We start from the raw sequence: 27516 nt of genomic DNA, 5'->3' as shown, positions 1-27516 counted from the left end.
CTTATATACCTTTCTGCTTTCTACCATCACTCCCTAGGATTAAAGGCTCACTTTCTGGGATTAAAGGCATGAGTCACCATGCCTGGCTGTTTCCAATGTGGCCTTGAACTCACAGAGATCCCAGATGGATTTCTGCCTCTGGAATGCTAGGATTAAAGGCGTGTGCTACCACTGCCTATCCTAATTATCTAGTGGCTTTTCTGTTCTCTGACCCCAGATAAGTTTATTAAGGTACACAATATTTTGGGGAACACAATACCACCACAAATATCCTTTTAAAAAGTCTAAAATCTCTCAACTGCAGGCTCCTATAATATCAAAAAATAAATCAAGTACCTTTTTTACTTCAAGAGGGAAGAAACAGGGTGCAACCACAATCTGAACAAAGCAAAATCAAAGTCCAACAGTGCAAACAATTCAATGCTCAATATCTGGAATTCATTCACCATTCTCTGGACTTCCCCAAGAGGCCCAGGTCACCTCTCTGTCTTTACCCTCAGCAGCACATGTAGCATGTCTTCTAGGCTCTAGCTAGCTCCATTTCATTTTGGCTGTTGTTTCTGGTGGCCATCACATGACACAGGCATCTCCAAAACTGCTGGGTTCCCCATTGCAACTGGGTTGCATTTTCACCAATAGCCTCTCCTGGGCTCTCTTTAGGAACTCTGGTCCTGACACATAGTGCTAGAACTCAGCTTCTCTCCATGACCGCTTCATGCCTTTATAACCAATACCACCTGGGTTACTCTTACATTACAAAGTTTGGCTGCCAGCATGAGGTACATTCTTGTATATGAATGCATGAAGGTGCAGCTTTAATACCTTATTTAAAAAGTGTTATTTTTAAATCCTATCTTTTACAAACCTTGTTTTTATGACTTTGTTTTCAGGACAAGAATTATCATACAAACTCCATCCTAATCCAAAATATCTTGGAGACCTCCTGTCTCCTCCTCGGTTGGCTTATACCAGGTGGTCACATTTAATCAAGGTAGTAGGGAAGTCACATGTCAATCACCCTCTCCAGTCCTAGCAAAGATGACTCCTAGTGATGTAGCTGCCTCCATCCCAATGGTGGACAGCAGCTAAGATGGCAATTCATATATTGCTTATATCGTAAGGTGGCACTGTGCCACATGGTTCCTTTTAGAATACCCATGTAGCCAGGTGGTGGTAGTGCACGCCTTTAATACCAGCACTTGGAAGGCAGAGACAGGCAGATCTCTGTGAATACAAGGCCAGCCTGGTCTACAGAGTGAGTTCTAGGACAGCCAGGACTACACAGTGAAATCCTGTCTCAAAAAACCAAAACCAAAACCCAAATTTAAAAAAAAAAAAAAGGATTATCTACATACAGATTTTTACCTATCAATTCCCTTTGTTATGAGGTTTTTTGGTTTGGTTGGTTGGTTTGGTTTGGCTTAGTTTGGTTTTTCAAGACAGGGTTTCTCTGTGTAGCCTTGGTCATTGTGGTAGTTTGAAAGAAAATGGCCCCCAAAGGGAGTGGCATTATTAGGAGGTGTGGCCTTGTTGGAGTAGGTGTGGTCTTGTTGGAGGAAGCATGTCACTGTGGAGGCGGGCTTTGAGGTCTCATATATGCTCAAGCCATACCCAGTGTCCCAGACCACTTCCTGTTGCCTATAAGATGTAGAACTCTCAGCTACGTCTCCAGCACCATGTCCCACCATGATGATAATGGAATAAACTTCTGAACTATAAGTGAGCCACCCCAATTAAATGTTTTCCTTTATAAGTGTTGCCATGGTGATGATATCTCTTCACAACAATAGAAACCTTAACTAAGACAGCTGGCTGTCCTAGATCTGGCTCCATAGACCAGGCTGGCCTCAAATTCAGACCCACCTGCCTCTGCCTCCCAAGTACTGGGATTAAAGCTGTGTGCTACCACCACCCATCTAGTTTTAAGTTAACTTTTTTATTACAGATTTTTACCAGTTTTTAACTATACCAAGTAAACTTATAAATCTTGAAGTAAAGAAAGTTCACATAATAGTCTTACAAATCTTGAGATAAGGTTTTTATCTTAGAAAAAGTTTTAAGCAGTTAAATGAAACCAATGGTCTAATTTTTTAGTTGTTTACTTTGCTCTCTTTTCCCTGTCACAAAATCAGGTGGCTTGCCTGACATGGGACAGAGAGGAAACTTTTAAATAAGCATATTTGGGTCTAGAGAAGGGAGAGCCATAACCCAACTCCAGAGACAACTTGTCAACAAAGTAGAATAACATCAAGCAACTGTAATATTATCCACATCAAAAGACTTTTGAATCTCTGCTAAATTGAATCCACTGGCCAGAAGACTGAGAGATAAGGAGCACTGGGCCCTGGCCATCAAAGCAGCCATGGCAAGCAGCGACAGTGGAGGCCGGTGGCTGGTGGTGGCAGAAACAGTCAAAACAAAGCCAAAAAAAACATAGAACACAGAAAGCTCACACACGCAAAGGAGACAAGTCAGAAACAAAACATGCGGTGGCCACTGTCATTCACACAGTCCACTGAGCCTGACCCATTCCCAGCTCGAGTCCCGTGTTTGCAACAAAGACCAGACAGACAGGACACAGAACCAGACCAAGAACCTCAGGTGGGGAGACGCGACGTCTCACTTTTTGCCCTGGATGGGAGAGTATTTGGGTCCCATAGAATCCCTTCTTATCCCAAACTGGGATCCCAACAGAACCAGATGTCACAGAATGTTGCTATGACCTACCAGGGGAGGCTCCGTAGATCCTTGCTGCTTTTCCCAGCGTGGCAGTTCGTGACAATAGTCTGTAAAAACCAAAAGCACACCTCGGAGCCTTGGAATGTCTCAAGGTGCTCACTTTCTGAGGTGGCCCTTCAGCCCTGGAGTCCCAGAGTAAGGGTCCAGCTTTAGCATTTGGATGGGCGGTTTGATCTCACTGGGGCTTCAAGAAAATGTTAATCCCACTGGGTGAAAATAAAACCACTACCATAATTTTTGAGCCAAATTTGAAGCAAGTTTTATTAAATACTGGCCAGGTCCATACTCAGGATTCCTAGAATGTGGCCCCAAATTACATTAGTCAGGGACTTATAATGCAAAACTCACATACATACTTCCTACTCTCATCCAATCAAGGGCAAGCACACATCCTGACTATTTCCTGTCTATGTACCTCCTACCTACGTGTAATCAAGTACATCTTGTGCAGCTGGGCAACCATGCTTGTTTACAGAAGCAAAAACACAGGACTTGATATCTTACATGAACAACAACCCCCAGCATTCCAGGAAGCTATCTGTCCTAGGGCAAATAGGACTTACAGGTTGGACGCATTTTTGTTTTATAGGTCTCTTAAGCACAGTAATTTAAACTTACAACATAATGTTAGCCCTCACATGACCCCCACATGTGTACCATGAAGTGCATGCATACACACGCACACACACACACACACACACACACACACACACACACACACACACACACACACAATTTCTTAAAATGGAAAGGAAAACAAGGAGAGGACCCGGAGAGACAGCTCAGTAGTTAAGAGTACTTGCTGCTCTATCAGGGTATCTAAAGCCTATCCCAGCATCCTGTGAAGTCTCTCACAACCACCTGAAACTTGCTCCAAAGGATCTGAAACCCCCTTCTGCCTCCTTGGGCACCTACACAATGCAGCATACACACCCATTTCCGGGGCCCTGCACAAACTGTTCACACTGTTGGGGTGACTGCCCTACTTTGCCTAAGTCAAGGTAGGCCAATTTTTCCAAGTTCCCCATTCACAGGAAAATCTCTCAGACTCCCTTTAAAATAAAAATAAAAGAGAAATCACTTCTCCTGATCCAAATATGAGTGCCTCACCTGTGAACCCTGATCCAGGTTGCCCTGCACGTCATGTTCTTCCACTCTGGAAACTGTGGGTGGGTGGGTATGTGCATTCATGGCATGAAGGCCAGAGCAGGACATCAAGTGTCTTCCTCTCTCACCCACCACCTAATTGCCTTAAGAGAGGCTGGCCAGACAGCTCTTTGGGGTCCACCTGTCTCTGTCATAGCCATGCTCAGCTTTTCAAACTGATGCTAGGGATTTGAACTCAGGTTCTCAGGCTTGCAGAGCAAGCAAGCCCTCTTAACCACCATCTCCCCAACTCCTGGCAGTTGTTATTATTCCTTTGTAGTAACAAAACAAAAAAGTCATAAATGAATGCACTTACCAAATGCATTGGTGGGAATAGCAGGTAAGCAAGCTACAACAAAGGAATTTCTAGATTTCTGAACCAATCTGATGACATTCTTAGCTTTGGGGTTGGAGGAAGCTAGTGTGTGTGTGTGTGTGTGTGTGTGTGTGTGTGTGTGTGTGTGTGTGTGTGTGTGTTACCATTTATTAGAGGTGAAAGATGAGGGTCTGGAGAAATGAGTCAGTGATTAAGAACACTTATTGCTTTTACAGAGAAACTAAGTTTGGCTCCCAGCACCCTCTTCAAGCAACCTATTACTACATTCATGCACACAAATCCCTATACCAATACACACACACACACACACACACACACACACACACACACACACACACACTTAAAAATTAAGGTGTCTTTATCTTAAGATGAAAGATGAATATGCTTGTTTATTTCTAAATAAAGAACTAAATCTTAGTTGAACATTTTTTTTTTTTCGAGACAGGGTTTCTCTGCGTAGCTTTGCGCCTTTCCTAGAACTCACTTTGTAGCCCAGGCTGGCCTTGAACTCACGGAGATCCACCTGGCTCTGCCTCCTGGGTGCTGGGATTAAAGGCAAGCACCACCACCGCCCGGCTTTGGCTGAATATTTTATATCAAAGGACATAGAGTATTGTCAGTGTGTTTTAGAGTTGATCAGTATTTTTGTTTTTCAGGGCTGGCCATGTAGCTCAGTTAGTAGAGTACTTGCCTAGATGCATGAGGCCCTGTGTTTGATCCACACCACTGCAAAAACCAGATGTGGTGGTGTGTGCCTATGACCCCAACGCTTGAGAAGAGAAAGCTGCAGGTCACCGTTAGCTACATCATAGGTTTGAGACTACCCTGGGCTACATGAAACTCAATCTCCAATTTTTAAAAATGTTACTATTGTCAATGCTGAGAACACCACTTTACATACATATGTACTATAAACTAGCAAAATATGCTTAGGGTCATTCCAAAATTTGTTGGAAATTCTGTCCTGATCTCAAGCCAAAATTCATTTACCTTGTCTTTTTGAAACTCAACCAGCAGCCCAAACAACTTGAAAATTAAGCATTCTAACCCAGTACTCATTTGATAGTTACATGCTGAGAGATGACAGTGGGAAAATATTAGAAGTGTTTGTTTCCATATGAGACCACATGTTTCTACAATGGCAGGAAACTGTATGCACAATAAGAACAGTGCATTCGTAACATATAAGAGTCTCCCACTTGAGCCAACGAGTTTTAGGAAATGTTTATTGGTGCTGAGTAGTCTGACAGTGGACCAATGCCTAGTGCAAACGTTGTGTATTCAGGACCAGAGCTGAATGAATTTGCACAGCGAAAAGACAGGCAAACACTGCCAGAAATAACTTGGATGCATTATGTTCTTTATTTTGAATTAATTCGGGGTTGCAGGTCTGGTAAGATAGCTCAGCAGTTAAAGGTGCTTGCCTGATAGCACTCTCTCGCTCACTCCCCCCCCCTGCTCGCTCGCACGCACGCACACACACTTACACACATACACACACACACCCTCAGAGTCCCAGTACTCTTTGGTGTTCTGCCACCACCCCCATTCACAATGTCATGGAAACTTTTGTGGCTCAGTTTCTAAACACAGCAGCCTGCCCTCAGCTGTGGTAAGGCAGCAAAACCCCAAAGAGTTGTTATGATAGGGCCTGGAACCAACATGCAGCTGAAGAAGAGTGGCTAGGCTGACCCTCCCCACAGGAAACCCTCAGGGTTAGAAACACCAGTGGGCCAGGACAGACCGGAAGCTGTCCAGCACACTGCCTGTGTGAGACTGAGGAAAGGAAATGCTGAAGGGAGACCACAGGTAGGCAAGATCCCAGCCAAGCGACGACAACCGCCAACCCATGTCTTGTAAAACACAGACGCCTGCTGACTGAAAGAACACACCTTTATTGGTTGAGGGAAGATACAGAGGGAAGGTACACTTGATAATGACACTCGGAGAAGCCCCAGTCTCAGGATCATTTGTTCCGGGGCCAGTTCCCTCCAAGACGACTGTACTGGGCATCATCACGATCTCGGAGAGGCTGGAATGAGAAGCATGACACCAAGTCAGCATCTGAGGTCTTCTCAGCACCCACGCCTGACTTCTCCAGACATCCAAGGATGAGCTACTGCCCTCCCCACCACCCAGGACTCTCCACACATCTCACACCCATCCTGTCAGGTCCCTTAGTTCTCACTCCCTTCTCCCATTCTTGACTCCTCCCTCAGGGCTTACCTGATACAGCTGCTCATTCTTCAACAGGGCTTGAATGTCAGAAACTAGAAGCAAGGAAAGAGAGTCATTGGGAGCTGGGGAAGATGAGACAATGAGACCTTTGAACACTGCGGGGGCGGAGGGGGGGGGCCGCGGACGACACTGAAGCCAGTCACACCCTCTCTCAGTCTCAGAAGTCTGCATGAGCACCATGGGCATACATGTTCTTTCAGCACCCTATGGTACCAGTCCCTAGGGACTAGATGAAGCCAACCCTACTACTGTTACCATCTTTCAACCAGTTCATGAACTCATACAGAGAGAGAGAGAGAGAGAGAGAGAGAGAGAGAGAGAGAGAGAGAGAGAGAGAGAACTTCCACTAACCCCCAGAGAGCCTTCCAGTCTCGTGTCCTGCAAAGCAGTAGACTCCCAAAGCCAGGAGCAGAGTGGCAATGAGGTCAGTGATGATGATGCCAGCCACGGTGGCTGAGTCCAGCTCCACACAGTTCTGGCACACTGTGGGGGAGAAGAGAAAGAAAGGTTTCGAGGTCAGGGAACCGTCGCCGATCCTAGAAAGACCCTAGGTTTTCCATTCCAAGACTCACGCTTCAGTGAGATGGTGGTGACCTTGCTACTTCCATCCCCACCCTCATCCCGAGGAATTGCTGAAGAGAAACATGACATAACTTCAGCTTGATGGGGCTTTACCTGAGGAAAGGACTCAGCCCCTCTCCCAGCCAGCCCCTGCCTCCTGTCTGTCTTAGTCAAACCTTCTCCCATTCTAAAGCACTCCCTGACAAATCTGGTCCATACCACCGTGAGTGCCCTTGGTTTGTTTAGAGAATAAATCGGTTCACCACAGTCTGCTTTTAGACAGAATGTTCTCACATCCAGAGGGCCCATGATCTCATCCCAGTGGGTCCAGGAGGCACATACTTCGGTAATATACTTGTAAGGTAGACAGCTCCTCTGTCCCATTGCACTTATATATCCCTCGTGGGTCCAGGATGCCTTTTCCCAAGTTCAGTGTTGTATTTTTTGCAAGCCACGCTTCCGCCGATCCCTCTAGACGCATGATGCTGGTATTGCAACTCACAAATACTTGATCCTCATATTCGGTCACTGATACCTTGAAGGAGCTCCCTAAGAGGGAAAACACCATAATCAGAGGCAGCTCTGCTGTGTAGCCAACCCATCATTCAACTGAAGTGAATACTTATGGACCGACCACGTGTGTAGTAAGGGATACGATTCCTAGTGAAAGGAAGGGGCAGAAGAGACTAGAGGAAGACTTCAGGAAGTTATCCAGAAACTGCAGAGCCATGAAGGACATGAGGCTGTAGTCCAAGCAGAAGACAGATTGTCCAAATTGGCTTTACCTGCCAGCTTAACTCAGCCTAGAGCCACCTGAAAAGAGAGTCTCTAATTGATGGATCGCCTACATCAAATTGGCCCTGTGCACATGTCTAGTATAAGGGATTGTCCCGATTGCCTTACAGATGCAGGAGAGTCCAGACCACTGTGGGTGGCACCATTCCCTGGGCAGGCGGGTCTGGGCTGTATAAGAAAGCTAGCTGTACAAGCAAAGGAGCCAGAAAGAGCGATCTTCAATGGTTTCAACTTTGAGCTCCTGCTTGAGTTTCTGCCCTGACTTCCCTTAAAGATAGACTGACCTGGACTTGTAACCCAAGTAAATCCTTCCCTCCCTTAAGTTGCTTTTGGTCAAAGAATTTTATTACATTAGAATTCAAACTAGGACACGGATCCTGAGTGACTTGGGGCAAAAGAGAAAACCATGAAGCTGGAGTGATCCAAGAACCTTCCTGAAAATTAAGTTCAGACCACCGATTAGACTACTGGGGTTCCCCAAGAGACCTGGGAATGCAGAAGGATGTTCTTAGCCTGGAGACTGTGCCTTTTATACTAAAGACTTCTAATTCCTCTTCCTAGCCAATAACCCTCTCACTTCAACTTATCCTTTTCCTCCTCTGCTATCTCCACTCCAGTATCTGCCAGGGTACTGAGAGGCTCAGTATGAAAGCCTTTTCCAAGGCCACTAACCTCTGGGACAGAGAGGAGCTGTGAACTACCAGCCCAGTGATCCAGATTTCCCAGGGCAAAGCCCATGTAAGAACATTCCCTGGGAACATAGCTCAATGGCAGAGGCATGTGCAATACCCTAGATTCGATCTCCAGTACTGCCAATATATACTCTGGCACAGTGACTTGAATCTGTAATCTCAACACTTGGAAAGCTCAGAAAGGAGAAAGCCTGAGACAGCAAGGCCAGCCTGGGCTACAGAGTAAATGAGATCCCATGAAAAACAAAAACAAAAACAAAAACAAAAAACAGTAGTTCTATTAGTGTGTTAGTGGTACTGGGACACAGACATAGGCACTGTCATCTGCAGCAGCCAGAGGAGTTCCTTTAATCTTGGAGGATATTTAACTCAAGTAAAACCCAAATCTTCTCCTCCTTCAACAGAAAATTTTTAGGATGAACCAGTAATGAAGCAATTTGGGGTTTATCTTAATATAATTTCCTTATATTAATATAAGGGCATTTTAATATAGATCTTAAACATGCATGTTAAGAGAAAGAGAGGCACCCCAGAAGGTTTCCCAGAGAGAGACGTGTCTTTGCAACAGACGTGTACACCGTTGGGGGGGGGGTTGAAGTTCTTATCCACAGAGTTGCTAAGAAACCTAAACGAGTTCACAGAGTGGTTGGTACGGGCATCTGACAGGATTACAACTGATTAAATAAAAGTCTAGATTTGGGGATGCCAGAAGGCACCTCACTATAAACAAAGTAAGCAGTCTTATTTGTGAGGGTCCTAGAAAATGTTCCAGAGAGAAATGAGGCCCTACCCCCAAAGTCATATGCACACAGGCATTAAGCCTGTCTTGTTGCTTACAAACACCCGTATAGGAAAAGACTAGCACATGGGCAACTTTCACAGCAAGTGTTAAGTGTGCCGAAATTCTCAAGTCTCAGCTCGAGAGGCTTCAACTAGCTTCTGGGGGTGAGAGGGTCCTTTCCCTTCTGTGTTCTGTAATTTTTACTGTCTTTCTAGCCTACCTTAGGGCCGCACTTGCTTAAGGAGAAATGGCCACACACACACACACACACACACACACACACACACACACACACACACACGCACAAAATAATAATAATAATATCAAATCCGTTTCTGAGGCTCCATATAGGGGGTGTAGGAGCCAGAGATGCACACAGTGGGCCTTCCCAGACAGCCGGAGAATATCTCTCAGCCCACAGGGTACTGCAATGTCTACTGCCAGCAGCAGCAGCAAAGATGGAGTCTGTGTGTCTCCAATGTGAACACAGAAGCGTCCTCCAGAAAGCTCCAAAATGGCTGCCCCTCCTGTCTCTGAAGCAGGAGTGTATACAAGCACGCTAGAGAAGACAGGGGTGCGTACAGTTCTTCTCCTCTTGTAGTCCTATCTTCTTTGGAGTTATTTCCAGCAGAAACCTCCGGTGGCCAGGACAGCTTTTAGAGTGGCCATTTGGCCGAGTTTTCCGGAGACTGCTGAGTTCCTGGGATGTGAGCTCTCCGGGGTTATGTGGGGTTAGTTTGGTTTGTACTCTTGCACTCCTAGAGATCTACCCCTGAGCTATATACCCAGCCCAATTTTCTGTTTTAAAAGTGAACAAACAGAGAAGAGCTGCTACCTACTAGCTTTAATAGAATATATCCCCATCTGTCCTTCCCACTCAGCTAAAGCTAACTTTCCCCAAGATTACTCCTGAATTCTGAACTGTGGCTCTGGGTGGTTACATAACCGGCTGATGACCAAGAATCCTACGCCAGGAGGCCGTTTGCCTTAGAAGATGCAATGGGTGTAACTTCTTCCATCACCAACCTTAGGCCCAGGCACATGCAGTGTTGGACCATTTCCTACAGACGTCTGGTCCAAGGCCGTGGATACCATTAAGACCAATGTGAGCCTTGACTGGAGGAGGTCAAAGCCAAAGGCTTGTTTCCTATACCCCAACCCCGCCCTTCTGACCCTCCCCTGCCTGATGATGAACTGGAGCCAGCACTGAGATGTACTTCCCAGTGAACTTCTTCCAGTGATGATGTCCGTCTCAGGTCCCTTCCTCCACACCGCTGAAGAGAGAGGCCTCACTTACCTTGAGGGAAGAAAGCGGCCAATATCAGACCAGCCAGAATCCCGCTGTGTTCCATCTTCCAGAGGAATTCATCCAACAAATAGAGGCAAGCCACAGAACAATCGGCCAGGGTGGCACTCCCCTCCGCCAATGGACTCATGGGTATTTCAGAAAAAGGTGGGGGAGGAGCCAGAAGAAATCTGCCTCTCTGCCTTTGATGGTGGGAGACTCTCAAGGCAAGAGTCGGTTAGAGATGGGGTAAGAAGGAACAGGTGCAAACCGCTCTTTCTGGGGCAGAGCTTGGGAGTAAAGGCAGAAGGCAGAGGAGAGAATATGAAGGAGGTTCATTCTGGCTTCTATGAGGTGAAAGGAGATTGAGAATAGCTTTTCCTGGGTCACTGGTAACAAATGAAGAAAACTTCAGGCTTCCTATTGGCAGTACGACTACATTTACTTACAAACAAGACAGGGTCACCTCTTCAAATCCATTGAGAGAAGCTATGGGCCCCACTACACAGGCCACATTAACGGTTCCTCCCATTTGTTTCTGGTCAGTTTCAGGACCCTTCACAGGGCAGTCGGGGCACTATATCAAGCTGCTTCTAGCCAGTTGGACTTCAGAAACCCCCCAAGTCAGCCATCTGAATCCTAGATCCAGCGTGTAGTACCCATGGCCCCAAGCATGGAGTATTTCAGAGCTTGTCTCCCTTGGAATCACTATAAGGACTTGGAGAGGGGTGTTTGCATGGTGCCTCCACATCAAGTCTTCTCAGTATGAGATTCTTCTTGACAATATAATCCACTCACTTGTATAACTGAGCCTTCCCAGCAGACAATGGACTTTCTCTACCACAGGCTGTGGGGATCTGAAACTTTCCACACTGCCAGTTAGAAGGTCATCTGCCTGGGGACAAACTATATTTTGTGCCTAGTGTCACACAGGAAGTCTGTATATTTCTGTTACCCGTTGAGTGACTGAATGAGACAATGGCCTGAGAGCCTGGAAATAGCCCAGGGTTGTGTGCTGAGAAATATGCTAGCTGTCCTGTTGGGATGGGCCTACCTATTTTCAGGTAGGTACCCCTTTGATGTTCTCAAAAGAACAGGGACAAAATCGCTCAATGAAGGTCTACACTAAGATGCTTTTCCATTCTGCACTCCAGCCCTAGCCACCTAGAAGTTCTACCTAAATCCTTGAGTTCTGGGGTCAAGTGACAAACAAGTCTAGTCATAGTAACAACTACAGACAGTCTCCAACCCATTATGCAAAGAGGTTCTAAGGAGAAGGGGGTTTCCAAATGGGAGTCTAGACCCCTCACTCTCACACCTGACAAATGCAAGCCTCAGCAGCAGCAGCAGCAACAACAACAACAACAGAAGATATGCCTGCACTGAAGCATCTCCGCTGAGGTCCCTGCTGCCCACACTTTAAGCAGAGGGTGGGGACACTGGTTTTTGCCTCTGCTCAGAGCCCCAGCTCAAAGGATGCTGGGCGGAGCCAGGCTAGCTGTTGCACAGGCTGGCTGGCTGGCTGCTAAGGGACCTCCACAGCTCTGCTAGAGAAGGAAAGAGACTGACATGGAACAGGTGAAGGGTCTGACTGGCCTCGTCCTGGTGATCTTTCTTCAAGGTAAGAGTTTACTCGAGGGTCTGACAGCCGGGGGGAGGCTCATGAGAAGAGGCCATGACCAGGAAGGCAGGGTTTATTGGAGTCCTAATTAACCTTGAGCCAACTTCATCTGTCATCTCAGAATTCAAAGAAGGAGAGGCAAAAATGAGGCCCCCAGCTGTCCTCTGCTGGAGAGAAGCACGGGGACCAGAGGGCTGAACTGGCTAGAGAGAGGACGGCACTGCCGCCATCTTAGGCTTGAATGCAGTTCAGAAGGACCGTGCAGCCGAGACGGGGTAGTGACTCAGTAAGGTGCTTACCATGCAAGCATGGGAATCTGAATTCAACCCCCAGAACTCACTAAAAGTGAGGGTGTGGTAGCACGCTCTGGGAAGGCAGAGACTGATGGATCCCTGGGGCTTTCTAGCAGGCCAGCCAGCCTTGACAAATCACCACCTTCAGATCAATTAGACAGACAGACAGACAGACAGACAGACAGACACACACACACACACACACACACACACACACACACACACACAGCCTTGATAAGGAAATTGGGAGAAAAGGGCATATTCCCTGGACCTACGGAACATTTGTCTACAAAGCTATTTAACTAGTCAACAGGCATGGCAAGGTCCAGACATGTGAGACTCCAGAGAATAAAAAGATGAATAAAAACCTTCTGTTCTCAAGAGTTCAGAGGGTCATTAGAGAGATCGCTTTTACCGAAGACACACTAAATACAAGGTGCAGCATGGAGACACAGCATGGGGACACCTGTGTGAAATATCCGATAGGAAGTAGGTGAACTAGGCTGACACCTGGGCACCCCTGGGGGAAGCTAAAGTCACCAACATTATCTTTTTATTTGTTTGTGTGATTGTTTTGCGTTTGAGTGTGAGGGTGCGTGCATGCCGTCACACATATATGGCAGTCAGAGGACAACCCGGAGGAGCTGGTTCTCCCTCTCTACTATGTAGAATCAAACTCAGGTCACCAGGCTCAGCTGCAAGCACTTTGTTCCTCCCTCCTTTCCTTTCTAACAGGGTCCTACTATGTAGCCCAGGCTGGCCCTTCAACTCATAGACATTCCTCTTGCCTCAGCCTCCTGAGTGCTGGTGTTACAGGCGTAAGCCGCCACACCCAGCTAAAGGCCTGAAAATTCTTGAAACTACAAAACCTTTTTGTGATGTGTCAAAAACAAAGAACTGAAGATGGAGCTGTAAGGAACCAAGAGAGTATGAAATATTTGCTGGATGTAGTGGCATCTAAACTCAGTACTCTGGAGGTAGAGGCAGGAAAATCAGGAGTTCCAGGGCAACCTGGGCTATACAGCAAATGTTGAACATAATCCACTACTATAAGAATATATTTAAAATTTTAATTTGTGGAATTTGATGAAATGAAGATCATGGCTGATTAGAACAGTTTCAGTAGAGTGGTTTGAGTGGCTGCCAGACCAGTTTAAAAACAAAACAAAAAAAAAAGGTGGAGGCGGTGATAAAGAGTAACAAAGGTGGAACTGTGCTGGGGAGGGATTTGAGTGAGAGGCAGAAGAGATGGCGCACGCCTTTAATCCCAGCACTCGGGAGGCAGAGGCTGGCGGATCTCTGTGAGTTTGAGGCCAGCCTGGTCTACAGAGTGACTTCTAGGATAGCCAGGGCTACACAAAGAAACCCCATCTTGAGAGAGGAAAAAAAAAGAATTAAAAGATGGGCCAACATGCGGTTTAGCTAAAGGAGAAGGCGATGCGCATAATGAAGGTCTAGAGTAGATATCGGAAAGACAGAGCTGAGGGCAGAGTCCAGGGCACACAGGAAGGCAACAGTACAGACGAGAGGAGCAGGAAGCAGGTGCGGGGCTCTCAAGAGGCGGGCTCAGACAGGAAGCAGGACACAGCAGCACTGCGGCTCTCCACACAGGGAGGGAGGCAGAGTCACTGTGGTGACTCTACGTAGACCACAGCAGACTGGGAGCCGTGGACAAGATGGCAAGAGTGGAGAAGCCTCCCTGAGAGAAAATGAAGGAAGCCACAGACAACACGGGCTAAAAGACAATACTGAGAGCCCGAGGGAGGCTTCTGGAAGGAATACCAGGTTAAGCAACAGAAAAGCTAAGCCCCAAGTCCAGCTCAGCCACCAGGAAGTATGAACACTTGAACACCACTGCCCTCTGAACTCGGTTCTCACACCAGTCAGCTGGATATTTGGCTACAGGGTCTCTTGAGTCTCAAGAGACCACACTTAGATATGCAAATGTCAACAATGTCACCATTGTCACTGCCACCTCCTTTCCTATTGACTCTGAGTAGCATGGAGAGTCTTCTTGCTCTCCTATGATACAGCCAGGTGATTAAAGATCAGGGCCAGTAAAAATATTTTTAGGGGCCATAGAGATGGCTCAGCATTTAAGAGCATGCTTACTACTCTTGTAGAGGACCAGGGTTCGAGTCCCAGCACCCACAAGGTGGCTCACAACTGTCTGTAGCTCCAGTTCCAGGAGACTGGGACATTCTCTTCTGGCTTCCACCAGCACCAGGCATGCACGCAGTACACATGTACACACCAAGCAAAACACTCATACACATAAAGTAAATCTTTAGAATAATAATATATTCAACTGTTGTGTCCATTTACCCCATTCACTGCCATAACCATTCATCTGAAAATTAGGCTCCTCCCATGTTCTAGGCACTGTGCTGGTGTCATTCATAAACAGCATCAGCCTGCAGACATTGTAAGGCAGTTGATACTTCCAGCTACTTCTGTTAAACTTGGACTAATGACTAGCTTCCCCATCACTAACTCTACATCTAGCCCCACCTCTTCCAAATCTGTATCTTTAATAAGCTGTTTATTTTCCTATCCAAAATGCCTTTCCCTATCCGGTGAGCTTTTCCTTGTTCTTCAATATAGGCCAAATGCCATTTCCTCTACTAAGCTTTTTTCTTGAGCAGAATCAATTATTTCTCTTTTCCTCTCCCCTCCTCTTCTTTCCACTGCTCTGTTTTTTTTTCTCTTTTCTCTCTCTCTCTCTCTCTCTCTCTCATTTTTTTTAAGACAGGGTATCACTATGGATCATTGCGTCCTGGAACTCAATATGTAGACTTTCAGAAATCTGTACACCTTGCCTCCCAAGTGTTGGGATTAAAGATGTGCACCATCACACCCCTCTCTGTGTCATATTTTATGAGTTTTATTAATTTTTTTTGTTTTTTTGAGACAGGATTTCTCTACGTAGCCTTGGCTATTCTGGAACTCACTCTGTAGACTAGGTTGGTCTCACAGAAATCCACCTGCCTCTACCTCCCAAGTGCTGGGATTAAAGGTGTGGGCCACCACCACGTGGCTGAGTTTTATTAAATTCTTAAGACTGCCATCCCAGGATATCCCCCATTGACAGTCTACTTTCTGATGGTCTAGTCTTAGTTATGTCTTACTATCTGTAGTAAGGTCCATGAAACTGCCACCATAATAAAAAGGCACATCACTCCATTCCACATGGGGTAAGGGACAGCCATATTGGAATTGCTCCCATGATGCCTCACCTTCAGATGGCTTAGCCTCAGCTGCATACCTTGCTACCCAAAGCAAGAGCCATGAAATTATTCCTCCCAAGACCTTTGGTTCTGCCATGCCCATGTTTGAGCACCAATTTTGTATGCTAACTTTTTCCTGGAGAGACATGAACATCTATTCACTTCAGGTAGGACACTGATGCAGATCAAAATAATAATTCTACCAAAGTCCAGCTTAGTGAATTACTTTAGTTGGCTTACTTATAGAGAAAGGGTAAGGGGTTAAGTGCAGGATTGTGGGTAGCCTCAAAACAGCTACATTGCTACAAAGCTCCACCCCATTACGGATAACAAACTTATGGAAACTGCATCGTGGAGTCTTCTATTATCTTTCATACACATTTGTAGAAGCACTGGGGTTAGCAACAGCTTCAAAACCCTCATTCTCTAGAAAGTAAGATTTGACCAGCCCCATCTCAAATCATCTCCTTAGCATAAAGTCAGGATAGCCAAGAGTCTACCATGAACAACAAAGGCACACTTATCATTCAAGAAATCCCAAAGATTTAGAAACTCCCTCCCAGAGGGTCTAGAAAGATGGCTCAGTGGTTAAGAGCACGCTGTTCTTGCAGAGGACCAGAGCTTGGTTCCCAGGATCTACACCAGGCAGCTCACAACTTGCCCATCACTCCAGCTCCAGATATCTGATGCCTCTGGCCTCCAGAAGCAGCTGAACTCTCATGCACATACGGACTTGTTCTGATGTTCATACTCAGATACACACAACTAAAAATATGATAAATATTAGAGAAAGAAAAAAAGTCCGACCCAGAAGGGTAGAGCAAAGACCAAACACAGTAATGTTTAATTCAGTTTGGTGATTTAGGCTACAACCAGGAAAGAAACACAGATACAGCCCTTGCCGTGGACTAGTATCTCTCTTGATCTTGACCTCAAGTAACCATTCGAATACCTTGGCACGTCAGAACAAGCCCATGCCCAACTGATTCTTTATCTTTCTTTTGTCTTTCCAGGTACGGTGGTCCAGCCCAAACAAGGTAAGAGAAATGGTTTCTCTCTATTCTCAAATTCTGAGAAACTCCGTAGAAGTGTGGCTTCCTACAACAGTAGTCTCAGGGGTTGAGGAGATAGATCAGCAATCAAGAGGACTTCCAGAGAACCTAAGTCCACTTTCTAGCAACCACATGGGATGGCTCACAGTTGTCTGTAACTCCAGCTCTAGGACACCCAACACCCTCTTATAACATCTGTGAGTACCTGTACATACATGACATATACTCAAACACACACATGCATACACACACACACACACACACACATACACACTCATTTTTTAAAAACCAGTAGTCTCATAATTTAGAAAGGGAATAGTTTTGAACAGATGAGGTGGTAAGAATCAGAGAGCTGACATTTCCATTATCAACCAAAGCAGTGTTCTGCGGGAACCCATTCTGGGCAGTTTCCCTAGACCTGAGCAATGAATTGTCTGGTTCTTGCAGTAGAAACAAGATCCTAGTAACTAAGCATGTCTTGAAATATGACTGAATCAGCAGCATTAGCATTATTGAGGAGCATGTTAGTAACAGATCTCACCTCCCCAGAACTACTAAATAAGACCTGAAATTCTAACATGATCCACATGTGATTTGCATGCACTGTAACAAGGTAGATAAGAGTGTTGGAATGGTCTTCCGGTACAATTACAAAGACCCTTCACAGAACCATGACTTTTTCCTTTCCAGAAAACCAAAACCATTTGGTAAAAGTGGATGACAATCGAGGGGATGACTCTGTATTTCTGACATGTGGCTTGAAAGACCAGACCATCACATGGATTAAAGACGGGCACACAATAAGTTCGAATGTAACTAAACACACGTGGAATCTAGGAAGTAGTGCCAAAGACCCCCGGGGCATGTATTGGTGTCAAGGACCAACGGGCAAGTCAAAGCCACTCCAAGTGTATTACAGAAGTATGTAACTCCTTCACAATGTCTGTTGGGAATTCAGCAGTACTTACTGTTCTGGTGGGTTTACGGTCTAGGACAAGGTGTGACTGGATGCTAAGCAGTGATTTATGGTGATAATAATAGCTGGTTCTCTTTGTCTGGGGTTACTGCTCTTTAAATCGACACTTCCCATGGCTTCCTGAGAAAGCACAGCCCTGTACAACCTGCTTAACCTTTGGGTGGACTTCACGGTTAAAGCAGTTCAGCAAATAAATCAGTTGGGAGGAGGGAACCTCGGATGGTGTGCAGTGGAGAGGAGAACAGGGTGGTTGAGAATGGAGACCAGGTCTTCCTTCTTCTTCACCTAGTTCCTGAGTGTAGGACTGTTTAGATTTCCCTGGCACTTCTCAGAGAGGAACACTGAGAAGCAACAGTTCTTGGGGCAAGGATCCTCCATTGCCATGCCACACATAAAGGGAGGAGCCTGATGCCCAGGGCATTGGTGCTGGTGGGCTGGAGAAAGGAAACATGCAAGAATGCCTTATGTCCTGAAAGAGATCCTGTCCCTCCCTTTGTCTTGTTCCCCACAGTGTGTGAGAACTGCATTGAGCTAAATATAGGCACCATATCCGGTTTTATCTTCGCCGAAATCATCAGCATTTTCTTCCTTGCTGTTGGTGTATACTTCATTGCTGGGCAGGATGGAGTTCGACAGTCAAGAGGTAAAAGAAACCAGATGTGGTAGTGCATGCTTGTAATCCTAGGTACTTAGGAGGCTGAGGCCAGAGGGTCGTGAGTTCAAGGCCTGCCAGGGCAACAGAGCAATACCCTGTCTTAAAATAAAATTTGTAAAGGGTTAGGGGGTGGGAGATAAACCTCAGTTAGTAGAGTGCTGACCTAGTTTGCACAATGCCTAAGGTTCAGCCCCTACTTACACAGACCAGATGTGGTAGCGTGTACCTATAATCCCACTCAGAGATGGAGGCTAGAGAATTTTCATTTTCAGCTACATAGAGAGTTTGAGGCCAGGCTGGTCTACATAAGACCCTGTCTCAAAATGAAGAGGGAGCAGTTGGAGATATGGTTCAGTTAGTAGAGCACCTGCTTAGCTTCTTCAAACTCTGAATTATTCCGTCTCTATCACTGAATAAAACTCGGTGTGGTGACACAAGCCTGTAATCCCAGTATTTAGGAGTTAGAGACAGGAGGATCCAAAGGTCAAGGTCATACAAGGCTACATAGTGAGTTCAAGGCCAGTCTAGGCTACATGAGACCCTGCCTCAAAACAAACAAAACACATAAATAAATAATGGAGGGGTTGGGGATTTAGCTTAGTGGGAGAGCGCTTGCCTAGCAAGCACAAGGCCCTGAGTTTGATCCTCAGCTTCAAAATAAATAAATAAATAAATAAATAAATAAATAAATAAATAAATAAATAAATAAATAAATAAATAAATAATCGAGGGGTGTAGCTCAGTGTAAAACTCTTATGCAGCATGTGTGAAGTCCTGAGATCATTCCTATGTTCTGGAAGAAAAAAAGAAGTAAAAGAGCCAGGCGGTGGTGGTGCGCACCTTTAATTCCAGAGCTCAGGAGTCAGAGGCAGGTGGATCTCTGTAAGTTCGAGGCCAGCCTGGTCTATAAAGTGAGTTCCAGGACAGCCAGTGCTGCTATACAGAGAAATTCTGTCTCACCGGGGAGGGGGAAAGAAGTAAAAGAGTGTCCTGAGTTAAGAGATGGGACCAACTAAGACCCTTGGCTCCCCTCTTATCAAATAGGCCCAGCGGGGAGACTGAGTTGGTACATATTGCTAATGTGTATAATTAGTGACCCTGTAACTCTGAGGGGCAGGGAAGAAAGACATTTCTTATTATCCCAGCATATTTGACCAGCCTAAGATTTGGCCTCTTTTTTTTTTCTTTCTTTCTTTCTTCCTTCCTTCCTTCCTTCCTTCCTTCCTTCCTTCCTTCCTTCCTTCCTTCCTTTCTTTCTTTCTTTCTTTCTTTCTTTCTTTCTTTCTTTCTTCTGTTGTTGTTTTATTAAGGCAGGGTTTTGTAAGGTAGCTCTGGCTGGAACTCATTATGTAGTTCAGGCTAGCTCAAATCCCTGGAGTTCCTCACAAGGAGTGAGATTACAGGCACGAGCTACCATGCTTGATCTCTCTCTGTTTTAATACTTTATTGAAGACGAACATAATGGCACACGCCTTTAATCCCAGCACTCCAGAGGTAGAGGCATGTGAATTTCTCTAAGTTTAATCCTGGTGTCTATATATCGAGCTCCAGGCTAGCTAAGGGTTACATAGTGAGATGCTGTCACACACACACACACACACACACACACACACACACACACACACACACACACATCACATCACAGAATTAATTACTGAAGCAAAGTGTAGTGGCTCACATCTGCAATCCCAGCATGAAAGAAGCTGAGATAGGGGGATCACCTCAAGTTTGAGGTTAGCCTGGTCTACATAGAGAGCTCTAGGCCAGCCAGAGCTACATTGTGAAATCCTGTCCTGAAGAAAGAAAGAAGAAAGGAAAAAAAACATTCTTTAAAAAAAAAAAAGTCTTATGTAACTGTACTTGTGCCTCTGGTCCGCTTGCTTCTGCCTCCCAAGTGTTGGAATCACGGCATTTGCTGCAACACCTGGTACATGCAGTGTTGGAGATCAGACTCATGGCCTCACACATGCTAAGCGCTCAACCAACTGAGCTACATCTCCAATACCTCAAGAAGAAGCCTTTTATTGAAGTAAAACCAACATATAGAAAAGTGAATCTCAAGAATACAACTAGCCGGGCAGTGGTGGCGCACGCCTTTAATCCCAGCACTCGGGAGGCAGAGCCAGGTGGATCTCTGTGAGTTCGAGGCCAGCCTGGGCTACCAAGTGAGTCCCAGGAAAGGTGCAAAGCTACACAGAGAAACCCTGTCTCAAAAAAACCAAAAAAAAAAAAAAAGAATACAACTAAAATAAAGTTAACAAAACAAACATATTTGTGCATCTGGCACTCAGTTTAAGAAGCAGAGTATTACCAACACCATAAAAGCCCCACTGATGGTTACTTCCGGCCACTCCCTGTGCCTAAGCATGAACACTATCCTGACCTCTGACCATAGAGATGTTTTGCTTGGTTCTAGTTTTGTGGAAATGTACCTATGCGGTACACAGTCTTGTGTGTAGCATTTTTGCTCTGCAATGTGCTTTTGGGAAGGATCCATATTCTCCTGTGCTGATGATTCTTACACTGCTTAGAATTCCATTATGTGAATAATTCAATTTATTATCATTCTGTCTTTGAATGTGTATTTTGTCTATTTTTTTTGTGCAGCTTCGGACAAGCAGACTCTGTTGCCAAATGAACAGCTCTACCAGGTAAAGTGCCAGGGATGAGGACAAACAGTGCTACATTTGATTGGGGTGGACCTTCAGGATTGGGGGCAAGCTCTTTGGAAGCTACTGTAGGGATAAAGAGCTACTTATGGCATGCCCCATAATGGAATGGTTGCTGTGTTGGATAGCATGGAAAACATAAAGAAAAAGACTAAGATAGACCAAGGTAAGGATCTGGTCAGAAAAAGCTGAAAAACACACTGACCGAGACACAGGAAGAAACTCCACAGGGACTCTTCGTCTCCTCATTCTCTTTCGGCTCCTAGAGCTGTGAAGCACTGAAGTTCTGTTCATAAAAATAGCCAATGAATGTGCTTCATGTTAATTAATAAAAGATAGAAATGTGAGTTGATGATGCTGTCCTCTTCAGCCCCTCAAGGATCGGGATGATGACCAATACAGCCATCTCCAAGGAAATCAACGGAGGAAGAAGTGAGCTCAACATGAACCAAGTAGGTGGGTTCCTCACCATTCATCCTGGGGCCATGCCTCTGCATGGTCGGCATGCTTCCTAGCTGCTGCCAAATGCCTTTTTCCAATAAGGATGAGAAGTGGGGTGTGCATGGTTGACTATGGAGTCTCTTTTCTAAAGTCGCTAGTACCAGGACTGATTGACTGCATGGGTGCTATAAGCATCTGTAAATCCTCTGAGAGCAGAGCCTCAAGCCACAGAGATGCTGAATATTAATCTTAGCCTCATTAAGTTCTCTCAATAGCCACAGTTTTTCTTTGTGATGAGGGATTTTCTTTGTGATGAGCCATTACAGGAACATCCTTGGCCTCTATCTGCCTGGTGGCACTAGTATGCCCTCTCCCCCACCGTATGATGAGCAAAAATGTGTTAGACACTACCTAGTGTCCCCTCTAAGGCAAAATTGCCATTAAGATCCAAAGACCAGGGCTGGAGAGATGGCTCAGGGGTTAAGGGCACTGGCTGCTCTTCCAGAGGTCCTGAATTCAATTCCCAGCAACCACATGGTGGCTCACAACCATCTGTAATGAGATCTGGTGCCTTCTTCTGGTGTACAGGCATACTATATACATGATAAATAAATAAATATTTAAAAAAAAAACTGGGCCTGATGATGCATGCTTTTAATCCCCAGTCCTCTGAAAGCAGGTTGTCTGTGAGTTCCTAGCTATCTTGGTCTAGTAAGGCCAATTAATTAATTAATTAATTAATTAATTAATTGGGGGAAGGGGAGGGAGAGAGAGGGAAAAAACAAAACCTAAAAACCTTTATTAACTTTTTTTTTTTTTTTTTTTGGTTTTTTGAGACAGAGTTTCTCTGTAGCTTTGGAACCTGTCCAGGACTAGCTCTGTAGACCAGGCTGGCCTCAAATTCACAGAGAACTCACCTGCCTCTGCCTCCCAAGTGCTGGGATTACAGGCATGCGCCACCACCTAAAACTCTTTATTAACTTTTTAAATCAGCCTAGCAACCAAGCCCTTCCCCAGTGTCAATCAGGAAGACAGATTTGAGAAACATCAATTGGTTTTCTGACCAACTGCAAATTTTCTTTCTCATTCCAGGTGTTGCCCCTCCCATCCAGAACCCAGGATCAAAGCAATGTGTTTCAGAGAGGGCCCAGTAGAGAGATTTTCAGCCCTGCCGTTAATCTGCAGAGGTGGCAAGCAGAGAGGGCGAACCGTCTGAGAAAGTTTGGGTTTTTCTCAAAATAAAATAAAAGTCCAAGCTTGGGGGAGCTGGTGGTGTAACTCGGTAGTGGAGCATTTGTCCATCTTGCTTGAGGTTCTGTGTTAGATTCTCGGCACCCTACCCTCAGACCCCCACCAAAAAACAGTGAAGGGAAAACAAGCAGTGTGGTGTCTGCAGGGCGCCACCTATTGGGGAAAGTCGTAAAAGACAAAATTAAAAGATCAGGCATAACCCACATCTCAGTCCAAATAGACATGTTCTTCTTTTTAATTTTCATCACGTTCTTACACCACTCATAATTCAGCGGACCCATGATGATGATGATGATGATGATAATAATAATAATAATAACTCAGTGAATTATATATGTAGTATGTAGTGAAAGGTCTTCTTCCCCTGGATCCCTAGCCACAGGGTAACCTTCCCCACAGGCAAGTGAGCTTCTTACACAAGCTCTGGGTATACTCTAAGCATGTAAGAGCAAGTTCTCAAGTACGCTTTATTCTCCCCTCCCCTATTCTTCACACCAATGATATAGCACTACATAGCTTACATTTTCTCCTAATCCAACCTGAAGATTATGAAGCAGAATAAGGTAGAAAAGATCAATTACTGGCCATTGACTTATTTAGGGATTCACTTACAGCGCTGCTTGTACTGCCTATTTGCCAAGCATAATTTCACTTGCTCCCTGGAACAGAATAACATGGAGAAATAACTAAAACAATGAGTCGTTGCGCCTAACAACCTGCTGCTGGCTGCCACATAAGCTTCTGTAAGAAGTTGCTTGCTTTCCCACCCCACGTTATGGTTCTCAAGTATAAGATGAGAACACAAACTGGACCCAGGGTCGAAGCCTCTCAGGAGCTGTCCTGGCTTCAATCCACTGGTGACATCACCTCTCTTTCACTGCGCTCTCATTGCTGTTGGAGTGCTTATTCCAGAAAGATAGCAGCAACATTTCTGGAGGTCCCCTGGTGAGATCTCCTTCACCTTGGCCCCAGTTGGTCCAGAAAGTGGCCACTCTTGGGTCTCTTAGCCCACCAAAAATCTCTGGAACTGGGAAGAGTGCACCCCTGATGGGATTCTAGGGTCCCATTCCAGTGGCCAAGGGGACTGAGAGACCCAGGACTGGAGTCTCCAAGTGGGAGAAGGTTGAGATTAGGTGGGACATCCAGACCCCAGGGAGACAGGCAGGAAAGCCGGAGTGGGGTTGCATCCAAAGCCTTGATGGGATACTAAGGTGGCACTGGTCTCTAAGGAAAAGTTAGATTGATCTCCAGGGAAATGGACAGACTGAGAATTTAAAATGAGAATGTATAATTTCTGAATGAATGATGAATACTTGGGAGTTTTGGGGGGGTTGACTTTGGTTTGGTTTGGTTTGGGTTTTTGGTTTTTCGAGACAGTGTTTCTCTGTGTAGCTTTTAGAGCTTGTCCTGGAACTCACTCTATAGACCAGGTTAGTCTTGAACTCACAGAGATCCACCTGCCTCCGCCTCCCAAGTGCTGGGATTAAAGGCATGTGCCACCACTGCCCAGCAATGATGAATGCCTGTAATGGTCCGACAGCTCTGTGGCTATGGGGTCTGATTGATCCCCAACATGCGGTTTCACCTGAACAGGCTCTCACCTCCAGTAATAAGAGGTGACAGGGACATAGGTGTGGCCCCTAGTAAGACCTTAAGTTGTCCTGTAACCAGCACAGGGCTATAAAACCCCCCAGGTCCTGGTTAGGGAACTCTTCTCATCATGGGTTTTGCACAGTCCCTCTGTGAGACCCCCACAGTCATGCAAAAACTGTTAAGCCTGAAGAAGGAAGCACTCCCACTAGGTTCTCCAGAGGATGAAATTTCGCCCATGTTGCTGCCTACCTACCAAATCCAAGGCAATACCACCTGATCCTGCCTCTGCATTGGCATCTGCCCTGACACAATGCTCACGAGCCTCTTCTGGTGGCAGCTCTGTCAGACTCTGGACCACTGTGTTCAGTGTGTCAGCTAAGGAAAATCCTAGGTCCTCCCCTCATCCCGGATGATGGCATCTATATAATCCAGCCTCACACTTGCCTGAAGAGGAGAGAAAGCCCCTCCATGATTGCAGAGAAATTATAAAAGATACTTTCTCCTCACGGCCAGACTTTAGAGGTTCAGCTGCTCCCCAATACAGAACCTTTAACAAACAGGACTGAAGCCTACAACAGGGGGATGCCCCTCACATCAAGAGACTCAAAGCAACAATATATAGAGAAAGGGGGCTGCTTACCTAAGGGGGCAAAGAAGTTTAAAACAGAGACCGAATCCCCCAGCTCCTAGAAGCAGTTTGGGCCCCCAACTGTGGCAGTGGTCACTGTCAGGTTTACATAAGGAGTCAAGGTTGAGCAAGTTGGAGAAACCAGCTGGCAGATGAGGCAGCTAAAGAGGCTGCCCTCCTGGATCTAGACATAGTCCTCTACCCCCTCTTTTTATCCCCCGAGAAGGTATGTTTACACTCTGTGCTCCCAGAGCCCTCCTCATGTACCAAAGGGGGGAAACTGATTAAGGGGCTACTGAAAATTAGGAGATCTGGCTGGTTACTGCTACAAACAGAAAAATACTAATTCCTGAGATGACTGCCCCCCACCTAGTCAGGCAAGCTCGTAAAGCAACCCTCCTGGAAAAACTGCCCTGCAAGAATTGTTGCAAAGATATTTGATGGTCACAAGGTTGCCAACATTGATCCAACAAGCTATCAAAGCCTGTCTGCAGTGTGCTTGAAACAATCTCAAGCAGGGACCCAAGGCACCCCACGCTGACACAAAACTAGGAGTTTTATCCATTGAAACATCTAAAGGTGGACTTTACTGGCATTCAATCCAGCAGAGGGTACTTATACTTGCTGATTATAGTGTGTCCTTTTTCAGGCTGGGTAGAAGTTCTTCTTACCTGCACAGAGAATTAACTTGGACCTTGCACATTCAATACCACCCTCGATTATCAGACCTTGTTGAGAGAATGAATAGAACTTTTAAAATGGCACAGGCCAAACATTGACAAGAAACAGACCTCCCTGGCCAGAAATTCTGCCACTTGTACAATTTAGGGTGCATTGCATGCCCTTCAAATATGGCTACTCTCCTTTTGAGATCATGTTTGAGCCTCATGGTGGTGGCACACACCTTTAATTCCAGCACTCAAGAGGCAGAGGCAGGCTGATCTCTGAGTTGGAAGCCAGCCTGGTCTACAGAGCAAGTTCCAGCATAGCTAGGACTACATAGAGAAACCCCATCTTGAAAAACCAAAACATAAATTTAAAAAAAAAAGAGCAGAAATTATGTTTGGCCACCCACCTCTACTGTTCCCAAAGGTCTCAAAGGACCTCCAAGAGTATGGACACACTTCCCTCCAATGTCTCTTGAAAGATTTGGCTGACACTGCACAAAAATTGCCCACCTCCTCAGCTCTTGAAGTTGAAGGTGTCAAGCTGTAGGTACATCAAACCAGAATGCACCAAGTCTTCATGTGAACCCAAGCCAGAATGCACTGTGAAAGCTGACCCAGACTACCCTCTGAAATTGACCAGCTCAAACAATCTCAGAGTGGAGGCAACAACCCAGCTCCTACTCTGCCTCTCTACGCCCTTCCCAATCCCATGGACATACATCCAAGCCAACCCTACTCAGGCCCTGACCTTGTCGCATAAATTAGTCTGGAGAGCAACCCTTAGCGCCTTAGAGTAATGCTTCTACTAGGAGTAGACTAGGCGCGAATCATCCCTCTGACCTCATCATGCTGTGATGGAACTGCCCACACCAGTAAAACAGACTGTGATTCCTCGTGGAGATGTCCCCAGCTAGTGACAGTCTATGGACGAGTGGCCAGAGGACAAAAGAACACTTGTGGATTGTTGTGGAGGGGGATCTATTGGTCTTGTCATCTTAAATACTGGTTGTAACATTCACGAGTGGACTTCCCAGGAAAGGGGCCTGCAAGACAGTTCCCATAGAGGAACAAGGAGTCAAGGTCATAACAGGCCTCTGTTTAGAGGTAACCAGGGAAGAATAATGTGGAAACTGACCATAGGAAAACCCTTCATCTGAGAAAGACATGTCTTAAAATGCTGGCTTTAATAAATGCCAGCCATGAGCTCCTTTACCTAAGGCATGACTGCTGGATATTTTACATGGAAGCCAAGTTACTCATACTGGAGTAGGAATCACTAACCAAAGCCTGACTGACAACACAAAAGAGGTGTGTTTAACTGAGCCACCCAATCAGGTCATAAGAAAAGCCTGATGTGTGGGAAATCAAAAGGGCTATGCCAGACCAGTTAAAAGAACAGTAGTTCTGCCTGGCAGTGAGGGCTCACACCCTTAATCCCAGCACTTGGGAGGCAGAAGCAGGCGGATCTCTGAGTTTGAGGCCAGCCTGATCTACAAAGTGAGCTCCAGGGCAGCCATTGCTACATAGAGAGACCCTGTCTTGAAAAACAAAACAAAGAACAACAGTCCTTATGGCAAATATTTTACCTGTCCCAAATATATTTACATCTGTTGCCAGGGAGACAGGTGCAGATTCATACTCTTGGCCCCTGACTTGGATGTGTTCCCAGGAAGCAAGGCTCCGAAAGAGGTTCCACAATACTTACACCCTTAGATTCTTTTACTACTCCTGCTAGAAATGGCCCTGACAGGGTCAGTGACCACCGGTACCACTACAATAGGCAACCAACAAGTTCAACATAGCCAGCTCTCTACTCATACCAAGAAACATGTAACTATTGTTCAGGAAAACATAGTCATTCTTCAGGA

The 27516-nt window shown here is 45.7% G+C and overlaps 2 protein-coding genes across 3 annotated transcripts; one reads left to right on the top strand and one right to left on the bottom strand.

Moving 5' to 3' along the window:
* Positions 1-6097: 6097 nt before the first annotated feature.
* On the bottom strand, positions 6098-10745 carry Cd3d (CD3 delta subunit of T-cell receptor complex). The gene is made up of 5 exons (XM_006989827.3): positions 10587-10745; positions 7364-7570; positions 6812-6943; positions 6449-6492; positions 6098-6254 (listed from the first exon to the last, which is right to left on the bottom strand). Exons 1-5 carry the CDS (start codon positions 10723-10725, stop codon positions 6189-6191), a joined length of 588 nt encoding a protein of 195 aa, XP_006989889.2. The 5' UTR covers positions 10726-10745; the 3' UTR covers positions 6098-6188.
* Positions 10746-11120: 375 nt separating this feature from the next.
* Cd3g (CD3 gamma subunit of T-cell receptor complex) lies at positions 11121-22784 on the top strand. Of its 2 annotated transcripts, none has more exons than XM_016008108.3 (7): positions 11121-12195; positions 16729-16752; positions 17458-17688; positions 18255-18386; positions 21006-21049; positions 21438-21523; positions 22601-22784. In XM_016008108.3, exons 1-6 carry the CDS (start codon positions 12144-12146, stop codon positions 21501-21503), a joined length of 549 nt encoding a protein of 182 aa, XP_015863594.3. In that variant the 5' UTR covers positions 11121-12143; the 3' UTR covers positions 21504-21523; positions 22601-22784. The 2 variants fall into 2 exon arrangements, with proteins under 2 accessions (XP_015863594.3, XP_042136740.2); XM_042280806.2 differs by having other exon boundaries at positions 21438-21519; positions 22601-22772.
* The last annotated feature ends 4732 nt before the right edge of the window (positions 22785-27516 follow it).

This window comes from Peromyscus maniculatus, chromosome 7 (assembly GCF_049852395.1).
Source record: "Peromyscus maniculatus bairdii isolate BWxNUB_F1_BW_parent chromosome 7, HU_Pman_BW_mat_3.1, whole genome shotgun sequence".
NCBI lineage: Eukaryota > Metazoa > Chordata > Mammalia > Rodentia > Cricetidae > Peromyscus > Peromyscus maniculatus.
This window is presented reverse-complemented; position numbering and strand designations above follow the sequence as displayed.